The sequence below is a fragment of the Brassica oleracea genome, chromosome C1, assembly GCF_000695525.1.
Source record: "Brassica oleracea var. oleracea cultivar TO1000 chromosome C1, BOL, whole genome shotgun sequence".
Classification (NCBI taxonomy): Eukaryota; Viridiplantae; Streptophyta; class Magnoliopsida; order Brassicales; family Brassicaceae; genus Brassica; species Brassica oleracea.
The window spans coordinates 25960904-25971873 of record NC_027748.1 but is presented as its reverse complement, the minus strand read 5'-3'; the positions used below and the strand labels follow the sequence as shown (position 1 = coordinate 25971873).

The 10970-nt window shown below is 40.9% G+C and overlaps 1 protein-coding gene across 2 annotated transcripts; it reads left to right on the top strand.

The window, feature by feature from the left end:
- The first annotated feature begins 82 nt into the window (after window positions 1-82).
- Window positions 83-2147, top strand: LOC106312078. 2 transcript variants are annotated; one of them, XM_013749469.1, is made up of 3 exons: window positions 83-315; window positions 379-469; window positions 607-2147. In XM_013749469.1, the coding sequence occupies exon 3, from the start codon at window positions 800-802 to the stop codon at window positions 1871-1873; it is 1074 nt and encodes a 357-aa protein (XP_013604923.1). In that variant the 5' UTR covers window positions 83-315; window positions 379-469; window positions 607-799; the 3' UTR covers window positions 1874-2147. The 2 variants fall into 2 exon arrangements, with proteins under 2 accessions (XP_013604923.1, XP_013604915.1); XM_013749461.1 differs by lacking the exon at window positions 379-469.
- Window positions 2148-10970: the final 8823 nt, after the last annotated feature.

Here is a 10970-nt window from a genome sequence, read left to right as displayed (position 1 = left end):
GCCAGGGTGGAGCTGGAGCCACAGAAACAAATCTATTATTAAAAAGAAAAAAAAAAAGAATGAGGCAACCCGGACAACACATAAAATACAAAATCCGAACCCGGGTGAGAGAGTTATCGGGTATCACAGCTGGAAACAGCCTGTCACCACCAACGGAGAGTCTCTTCCTCTTATCTTTTTTTCTGCCTTGCCTTTCCTGTTCACGCCCCATTCCTTAATCTCTCCTCTCCCGTCTCCGATTCTTAGGGTTTTCTTCTTCGATCCGGCGCTCAGATCTTCCCCGTTCTTACTCTTTGGATCCAGATTCTCCTCCTTGTAAGCTCTCTAATTTCACCCGAATTTTGTTTGTTTGTTGAATTAAGGATTCGTTCGTTTTAGCGTTGCTGAGTCGTCTCGTTGTTCCTCTGCGTTGGATCTGGTTGTATTTGATATCTTCGTGGTTGCATTATGCGCCCTTCTGTCGAGAGAGGTATTGACTTTGGTTGAGAATGTCTTTCTTTTCGGTAGTCTTTTTTGTTCTTCAAGGTTGCTGTGTTTTCAAAACAAAATTATTCCTGTCTTCTTATGAAAGTTTTAATCAGAGATTCATCCTTGTGGTTTGTTCAGTTTATGTAGGTAACAACAACACACATATCAAGTGCTAGAGTCAAAATCACAAAAAGTTTGTGTATCGGGTGATCTGATCTGGGCTCCTCTTTGAAGCTGGTATCTAATCTGGAGAGAAGGCGCAGCTAGTGGCTAGAGAACTTTTGTGCATCCATGCTGGTAGAGAGCATGCGTGGATACTGTCTTTTGGGTGATGCCCCTGACAAAATTAGTTCCCGATGCATTCGGCGTGCTGACCATCTCTCTAGTCGCTCTGCTTATTCTTCTCGGTCTCCTTTGCATCGCCTACTCCTTCTACTTCCAGTCTCACGTTCGTAAGCTTGCCTTTACTCAGCTTGGTTACTTCACCGGTCCTTGGATTATCCGAATCACTTTCATTCTCTTTGCTTTTTGGTGGGCTCTTGGTGAGATCTTCCGGTTGAGTTTGTTTAGGCGTCACACAAGGCTGCTGAGCGGCTTGGATCTCAGATGGCAACAAAACCTCTGCAAGTGGTACATCGTTTCCAATCTAGGGTTTGCGGAGCCTTGTCTCTTTCTGACTCTCATGTTTCTTCTGCGCGCTCCTTTGAAGATGGAGTCTGGGGCTTTGAGTGGGAAGTGGAACAGGAACACTGCGTGTTACACTTTTCTTTATTCTCTACCCATGCTTGCTCTTCAACTTGCGCTTGTTTTATCCGAGTCACGCCTAAACGGTGGTAGTGGCTCTTATGTAAAGCTCTCACGCCCCTTCACTAGAACCTATTCCCGACTTACTATTGATCACGCTGAGGTTGCGTTATGCACCTATCCTCTACTGAGTACCATCATCCTCGGTGTGTTTGCAGCCGTACTAACAACTTACTTGTTCTGGCTTGGAAGGCAGATACTGAAACTGGTGATCAATAAGCGTCTGCAGAAGAGGGTATACACTTTGATATTCTCTGTCTTTAGTTTCCTTCCGTTGAGGATAGCTATGCTCTGTTTGTCGGTTCTCGCAAGTGCAGACAAGATTGTGTTCGAAGCCCTTTCATTCTTAGCCTTCTTGTCCCTCTTCTGCTTTTGCGTGGTTTCCATTTCCTTGCTTGTCTACTTCCCGGTTTCTGATTCAATGGCCCTGAGAGGTCTAAGGGACATAGATGGAGATGATAGTAGGGCTGTGACTGAAGAACGCAGCGGTGCTCTTTTGCTTGCACCACAGAACGAGGATAGCTTGAGCTTAAGAGGTCGGAGATCTTCTTCACAGGAGAGGTATGTGGAACTCAGCCTATTTCTTGAAGCTGAGAATTAAAATTGTCGGAAGGCTGTTTCTTTGGCTTTTGGCTATGTTTATGTACAGATTCCTGGTGAAACAAGCAGAGAGAGAGAGAGAAAGAGGGGTTAGTTAAAAGACTTAAGTGTGCGCAAAAAAGGCATAATTCAGTTTTGTGGCAAAGACAACTTTGACTGTAAAGGAGGGTTTGGGGGATTTAACTCTTGTGAGGGTTTGTTGTTTGAAATGTTTTCTGCTTGATGGATCATATTTTTGTACCTTTATTATGTGATCAGTTTTGATTTAGAAAAAACAAAACACAAAACTGATTTCGTTCTTCATAGCATCCTCAGCATAAGGATTTAGCCAATTTTTGGCATCACCTAATCCAATATAATGCTCAAAAGAAAGAATGACGAGGGCATCAACCCAAAAATAGACAAAGTGATTATTATGTTAGGTTAAGGAGACTCCCATGACACAATTCAGAACTAGGAGTAGGATGACCCAATTATACAATTCGGAATTAGGAGGAATTTTGTTTTCCTATTGTATAGGATAATCGAAAGGCGCATCAGCCACACTATCTTATATCCATCCCTTTGATATTAGAGACACTTTACAAGTTTTCCTGTTGTATAGAATGATCTACAGGATGATCTAAAGGAGTATCAACCACATTATTCACAGTGTTCCTCTAGCCTGCAGTGCCTATGATGTTGTGAATTTGAAGAAGAGTTATTTTGGTAGATGACATGATTCCTTAAACGAGAAATCCTATCATGCAGATCATTGTACTTGACAAGAGTATCTTCAGAGATGCATCAAGTTAAAGAACCTTCTTCACGACTTCGGCTCAGATTATACCCCAATATGTAGATTCCGTCAATGATTAATTTATGATTTCACAACGGAGAAAAAGAAAACAATCTTTAATTTTTGAGCCAACAGAGTTATGTTAACACACTAACATCATATATTAGTAATTCTTAAGCGTGCATGAAACTTGATCCACGCACTGTATTTTCTGAGGTCCATCATGATTAACCGACCCAAAATAAAATAAATTTCAACAGAAAAGGTTTAATACCAACATCCTCATTTTAACGTCACTGAGATGGATCAAGTATATCACAACGGTAGTGCGGTGAGATGATAGTAACAAAAATATATAGATCAATATATATATATAGAGAGATTTTTGTTATTAAATATTGTATGGTGCGGTGCGGTTTATCATTCAAAGCCATATGCTTCTAATGTTACGAACAGCCCCACCCCGCACCGCAGTTAACAGCAACAAAAATCTCTACATATACAATATATCTATACGTTTTTATAACTGTTAAAACCGCACCGCAGTTAAACCGCTTGTCCCACACCGCTCAATCCGCAGTTACCATTCGGAACCATAATGTATTTAGGTCTACGTATTATGTGCGGACATGTCTTTCATCTAGTTTTCCTATTTTCCATCGATATTAGAATAATTTTAAAACTCAAAATAAATTATTTTAATATAATATATATTTATTAAAAATTATTTATATTATTTATTGATTTATGATTTTAGTGTGATTATATGTTTGCATGGAATTTTTCTAAAAATTGTAATTTTACTATCATATCTAATTGTGTCCTACTTTAAAATGATCAAATTTAAAATTGATAAATCTTTATATATTAATTGAGAAGAATTACAAATTTTATTTTATAGTCACATGTCATCCATATGATGATTCTTAGAATCCCTAGAAAAATAAGTTGGTCTATCTAAACATATATTATACTTTTATTAAGCTAATTATCAAATTGGTTAGTAGTGTACAAAAGAATACTATCCATTCTTTTCTTAAATAAAAAATTTATGGAATTACCTAATATGATCAACATATATATGAAAATTAATGATTATTAATAGGGAGAATTGCCAAGTGTGACTCAAAACTTGGAGTCAAACCCAAAACAATACCCCAACTTGGGTCAAAGGCAAAAGTAACCTAAAAGGCTATTGAAATTACAACTATCCCCTTGTGACCAAACAAAAAAACGGAATTCTTTTTACGTTTCTACCCCTCGCAAGTCGTCTGTTTAGACGACTTGAAAATAAGTCGTCCAGACGACTTAACTGAAAGTCGTCTGGACAGTTAGTCTTAAACATAATTTAAAAATTTTGTAAAAAATATTTTGATAAGTGAAAAATGGGAATTATGTAATTAACATATGTCTTAGGAGGTATAAATTAAGATATAACAAATTTCAATTGTTTTCAGCATAGATGAGTGAAAGTAGTGAGTCATGATATTCTTTAGTTTATGTTTCATCAACATATGTTGTAGTATTGTATGTGTTCTTAGGGTTAGATTTTGGAAAGCATTAAAACCGTTTTTGAAAATTTTTAAAATTACTTATGCGTGTTCATTTCTGTGTATAGTAAACACTATTTAAGTATAATTTGATTTTATAACGTGGTTAGTTAGTTAATCTAGTCATTTTAGTTTAGGGGTTCATTTTAGGGTCTAGGACGACTTAATATTTTGTCGTCTGAAAACAGACGACTAAATATTAAGTCGTCTGTTGTACATTATCAGCCAGAATAAGTCGTCTAAACCGGACCAAACCTTAAAGTTTACCAATGTAATTTTAAAGCTAACCGGATTATTTACCCAATATATAAGGTGATTTTTATTTTTTTGTTTCATTTTTCGCGAAATTCAGAAACCCTAACAGTTCTCCCTCTCAAAGGCGATTTCGAATTCCCACGATTTCCGAACAAACCATCGTTCTCAACATCGGCTATCTATCTCACTTCATTCTCACCGTTGTCGCCGCAGCTTCTTCTAACCCTAGCCGCGCCGATTCCTCTAAACCCTAGCGCCGCCGATTCCTCTAAACCCTAGCGCCGCCGATTCCTCTAAACCCTAGCGCCGCCGATTCCTCTAAACCCTAGCGCCGCCGATTCCTCTAAACCCTAGCGCCGCCGATTCCTCTAAACCCTAGCGCCGCCGATTCCTCTAAACCCTAGCGCCGCCGATTCCTCTAAACCCTAGCGCCGCCGATTCCTCTAAACCCTAGCGCCGCCGATTCCTCTAAACCCTAGCGCCGCCGATTCCTCTAAACCCTAGCGCCGCCGCTTCCACTATATCCGAACAAACCGTCGCCCTCGCCACCGTGGTCACCAACGTTCTAAACACTAGCGCCGCCGCTTCTTCTAAACCCTAGCGCCGCCGCTTCTTCTCTGTAAACCTTAGCGCCGTTTCTCTGTAAACCCTAACGCCGCTAAGTCATCAATCTCGAGGAAAAGATGAACATAAAACGTTGTCTCTATCAATTTACTCATTCTCACCGTTTCACGTTTATTTTTTCAGATCTATAACCGCAATGACGAGTACTCCAACTCCTTCTGCGACTGGAAGACTTGTAAGTAATTTAAGTCGTCTACTAAGTCGTCTGGACTTATATTGTTGTCTTTGATTATTTTGCAGACAAAAAGGATGGATATTCCAGAACTCCCCCGTAGGTTATACACATCAGGGGAAGAACCAGAAGCCCACAATAGCATTTCGTATCATACGGATAACAGCAAGTTGCATACTGCTCTTAGGAAAGCTCTTACTGATGACGAATTTGAAGAGCTCAAGGAGTCGAGTTTGGGAGTTTTCATCAAGTTCAAGGAGCAGGGATTTGGTTGGGCTTCAAGGCTGGTTCACTACATGCTCAGTTTCAAGCTGGACATTAAGAAGAAGTATGAGATGTGGTCTCTCGTTGGTCCAGAACCTTTGAGGTTTTCACTGTTAGAGTTTGAAAACCTCACTGGTCTAAACTGCGAGTACATCGAGGACCTTGAGACACCAAAATGTGACGTTACCCCAGAGATGGTTTCTTTCTGGGGGATGCTGGGAGTTCATCTGGAAGCTGGGCCAACTACTGATCAGATAATAGCAGCACTGAAGAGATGCGGGGATTGGTCCAGGGAAGATCGCAAGCGGCTCGCGTACCTCTCCATCTTCACTGGATTCATTGAAGGGAGAAAGTTTTCAACCGCTACACGATCTACTCTGGCAAGGCTAGTGATGGATTTAGAACGGTTTGAGAATTATCCATGGGGGAGAGTCGCGTTTAAGGTGCTGATGGACTCTTTGTGGAACAAAGAAATTGCTGGCTGTTACACCGTGGATGGGTTTATACAAGTTCTTCAGGTCTAGACGTACACAGCTATGCCGGAATTGGGTGCTAGTATTGGTGGTCCCAGAGCAGACAGTCCGTCTCCACCGATACTGGCTTACGAGGGCAGCAGAGGCCGCAGATCAATGAAAGCTGCTATCTTGAGTCAGGTATTTACTTCAATCCAAAAGACTGCGCAGACGACTTATTATAAGTCGTCTGGAAAGTCTTCCATCTGGACGACTTATTAGACGACTTATAATAAGGCGTCTGGAAAGTCTTCCCAGCTGGACGACTTATCGGACGACTTAATTAAGTCGTCTGGAAAGTCTTCCATCTGGACGACTTATTAGACGACTTATAATAAGGCGTCTGGAAAGTCTTCCCAGCTGGACGACTTATCGGACGACTTAATTAAGTCGTCTGGAAAGTCTTCCATCTGGACGACTTATTAGACGACTTATAATAAGGCGTCTGGAAAGTCTTCCCAGCTGGACGACTTATCGGACGACTTAATTAAGTCGTCTGGAAAGTCTTCCATCTGGACGACTTATTAGACGACTTATAATAAGGCGTCTGGAAAGTCTTCCCAGCTGGACGACTTATCGGACGACTTAATTAAGTCGTCTGGAAAGTCTTCCATCTGGACGACTTATTAGACGACTTATAATAAGGCGTCTGGAAAGTCTTCCCAGCTGGACGACTTATCGGACGACTTAATTAAGTCGTCTGGAAAGTCTTCCATCTGGACGACTTATTAGACGACTTATAATAAGGCGTCTGGAAAGTCTTCCCAGCTGGACGACTTATCGGACGACTTAATTAAGTCGTCTGGAAAGTCTTCCATCTGGACGACTTATTAGACGACTTATAATAAGGCGTCTGGAAAGTCTTCCCAGCTGGACGACTTATCGGACGACTTAATTAAGTCGTCTGGAAAGTCTTCCATCTGGACGACTTATTAGACGACTTATAATAAGGCGTCTGGAAAGTCTTCCCAGCTGGACGACTTATCGGACGACTTAATTAAGTCGTCTGGAAAGTCTTCCATCTGGACGACTTATTAGACGACTTATAATAAGGCGTCTGGAAAGTCTTCCCAGCTGGACGACTTATCGGACGACTTAATTAAGTCGTCTGGAAAGTCTTCCATCTGGACGACTTATTAGACGACTTATAATAAGGCGTCTGGAAAGTCTTCCCAGCTGGACGACTTATCGGACGACTTAATTAAGTCGTCTGGAAAGTCTTCCATCTGGACGACTTATTAGACGACTTATAATAAGGCGTCTGGAAAGTCTTCCCAGCTGGACGACTTATCGGACGACTTAATTAAGTCGTCTGGAAAGTCTTCCATCTGGACGACTTATTAGACGACTTATAATAAGGCGTCTGGAAAGTCTTCCCAGCTGGACGACTTATCGGACGACTTAATTAAGTCGTCTGGAAAGTCTTCCATCTGGACGACTTATTAGACGACTTATAATAAGGCGTCTGGAAAGTCTTCCCAGCTGGACGACTTATCGGACGACTTAATTAAGTCGTCTGGAAAGTCTTCCATCTGGACGACTTATTAGACGACTTATAATAAGGCGTCTGGAAAGTCTTCCCAGCTGGACGACTTATCGGACGACTTAATTAAGTCGTCTGGAAAGTCTTCCATCTGGACGACTTATTAGACGACTTATAATAAGGCGTCTGGAAAGTCTTCCCAGCTGGACGACTTATCGGACGACTTAATTAAGTCGTCTGGAAAGTCTTCCATCTGGACGACTTATTAGACGACTTATAATAAGGCGTCTGGAAAGTCTTCCCAGCTGGACGACTTATCGGACGACTTAATTAAGTCGTCTGGAAAGTCTTCCATCTGGACGACTTATTAGACGACTTATAATAAGGCGTCTGGAAAGTCTTCCCAGCTGGACGACTTATCGGACGACTTAATTAAGTCGTCTGGAAAGTCTTCCATCTGGACGACTTATTAGACGACTTATAATAAGGCGTCTGGAAAGTCTTCCCAGCTGGACGACTTATCGGACGACTTAATTAAGTCGTCTGGAAAGTCTTCCATCTGGACGACTTATTAGACGACTTATAATAAGGCGTCTGGAAAGTCTTCCCAGCTGGACGACTTATCGGACGACTTAATTAAGTCGTCTGGAAAGTCTTCCATCTGGACGACTTATTAGACGACTTATAATAAGGCGTCTGGAAAGTCTTCCCAGCTGGACGACTTATCGGACGACTTAATTAAGTCGTCTGGAAAGTCTTCCATCTGGACGACTTATTAGACGACTTATAATAAGGCGTCTGGAAAGTCTTCCCAGCTGGACGACTTATCGGACGACTTAATTAAGTCGTCTGGAAAGTCTTCCATCTGGACGACTTATTAGACGACTTATAATAAGGCGTCTGGAAAGTCTTCCCAGCTGGACGACTTATCGGACGACTTAATTAAGTCGTCTGGAAAGTCTTCCATCTGGACGACTTATTAGACGACTTATAATAAGGCGTCTGGAAAGTCTTCCCAGCTGGACGACTTATCGGACGACTTAATTAAGTCGTCTGGAAAGTCTTCCATCTGGACGACTTATTAGACGACTTATAATAAGGCGTCTGGAAAGTCTTCCCAGCTGGACGACTTATCGGACGACTTAATTAAGTCGTCTGGAAAGTCTTCCATCTGGACGACTTATTAGACGACTTATAATAAGGCGTCTGGAAAGTCTTCCCAGCTGGACGACTTATCGGACGACTTAATTAAGTCGTCTGGAAAGTCTTCCATCTGGACGACTTATTAGACGACTTATAATAAGGCGTCTGGAAAGTCTTCCCAGCTGGACGACTTATCGGACGACTTAATTAAGTCGTCTGGAAAGTCTTCCATCTGGACGACTTATTAGACGACTTATAATAAGGCGTCTGGAAAGTCTTCCCAGCTGGACGACTTATCGGACGACTTAATTAAGTCGTCTGGAAAGTCTTCCATCTGGACGACTTATTAGACGACTTATAATAAGGCGTCTGGAAAGTCTTCCCAGCTGGACGACTTATCGGACGACTTAATTAAGTCGTCTGGAAAGTCTTCCATCTGGACGACTTATTAGACGACTTATAATAAGGCGTCTGGAAAGTCTTCCCAGCTGGACGACTTATCGGACGACTTAATTAAGTCGTCTGGAAAGTCTTCCATCTGGACGACTTATTAGACGACTTATAATAAGGCGTCTGGAAAGTCTTCCCAGCTGGACGACTTATCGGACGACTTAATTAAGTCGTCTGGAAAGTCTTCCATCTGGACGACTTATTAGACGACTTATAATAAGGCGTCTGGAAAGTCTTCCCAGCTGGACGACTTATCGGACGACTTAATTAAGTCGTCTGGAAAGTCTTCCATCTGGACGACTTATTAGACGACTTATAATAAGGCGTCTGGAAAGTCTTCCCAGCTGGACGACTTATCGGACGACTTAATTAAGTCGTCTGGAAAGTCTTCCATCTGGACGACTTATTAGACGACTTATAATAAGGCGTCTGGAAAGTCTTCCCAGCTGGACGACTTATCGGACGACTTAATTAAGTCGTCTGGAAAGTCTTCCATCTGGACGACTTATTAGACGACTTATAATAAGGCGTCTGGAAAGTCTTCCCAGCTGGACGACTTATCGGACGACTTAATTAAGTCGTCTGGAAAGTCTTCCATCTGGACGACTTATTAGACGACTTATAATAAGGCGTCTGGAAAGTCTTCCCAGCTGGACGACTTATCGGACGACTTAATTAAGTCGTCTGGAAAGTCTTCCATCTGGACGACTTATTAGACGACTTATAATAAGGCGTCTGGAAAGTCTTCCCAGCTGGACGACTTATCGGACGACTTAATTAAGTCGTCTGGAAAGTCTTCCATCTGGACGACTTATTAGACGACTTATAATAAGGCGTCTGGAAAGTCTTCCCAGCTGGACGACTTATCGGACGACTTAATTAAGTCGTCTGGAAAGTCTTCCATCTGGACGACTTATTAGACGACTTATAATAAGGCGTCTGGAAAGTCTTCCCAGCTGGACGACTTATCGGACGACTTAATTAAGTCGTCTGGAAAGTCTTCCATCTGGACGACTTATTAGACGACTTATAATAAGGCGTCTGGAAAGTCTTCCCAGCTGGACGACTTATCGGACGACTTAATTAAGTCGTCTGGAAAGTCTTCCATCTGGACGACTTATTAGACGACTTATAATAAGGCGTCTGGAAAGTCTTCCCAGCTGGACGACTTATCGGACGACTTAATTAAGTCGTCTGGAAAGTCTTCCATCTGGACGACTTATTAGACGACTTATAATAAGGCGTCTGGAAAGTCTTCCCAGCTGGACGACTTATCGGACGACTTAATTAAGTCGTCTGGAAAGTCTTCCATCTGGACGACTTATTAGACGACTTATAATAAGGCGTCTGGAAAGTCTTCCCAGCTGGACGACTTATCGGACGACTTAATTAAGTCGTCTGGAAATAAAGATTTGATAACAATTTTTATATCCTCCTCATTTTTGTCTAATTTTATATTATTAAAAAAATTAAACAATCACATTAGCCGTATAATAATTTTTTTTTATGTCAATACAATTGATATTTAGTTATATACTATATAAAATAAATAAAATTATTATTTTGATATATTTACCTAAACAATTATTGTAAATGAACATGAGCTAATGTTTTGATTTTATGTGCTTAATTTAATTTAATTATATATATAATATGTAAATGAATACAAAATAAATAATAATATGTAAAAATTATTTGGATGTATAATGTTCATTCCACGCTCTTAACCTAGTATATTATATTTGTTAGTTTATTAAGTATCAATTATAGAGTTTTTTGGGTGTACATCATTTTCATACAAAATAAAAAATAGGCATGGTATGGACCTTGTAAAAGGGTTTGGGTGGTATCTTGTTAGTATTAAATT

Excerpts from the sequence above, each read along its gene's own strand:
- LOC106312078 (XM_013749461.1), top strand. The coding sequence starts at position 800 with ATGCCCCTGACAAAATTAGTTCCCGATGCATTCGGCGTGCTGACCATC.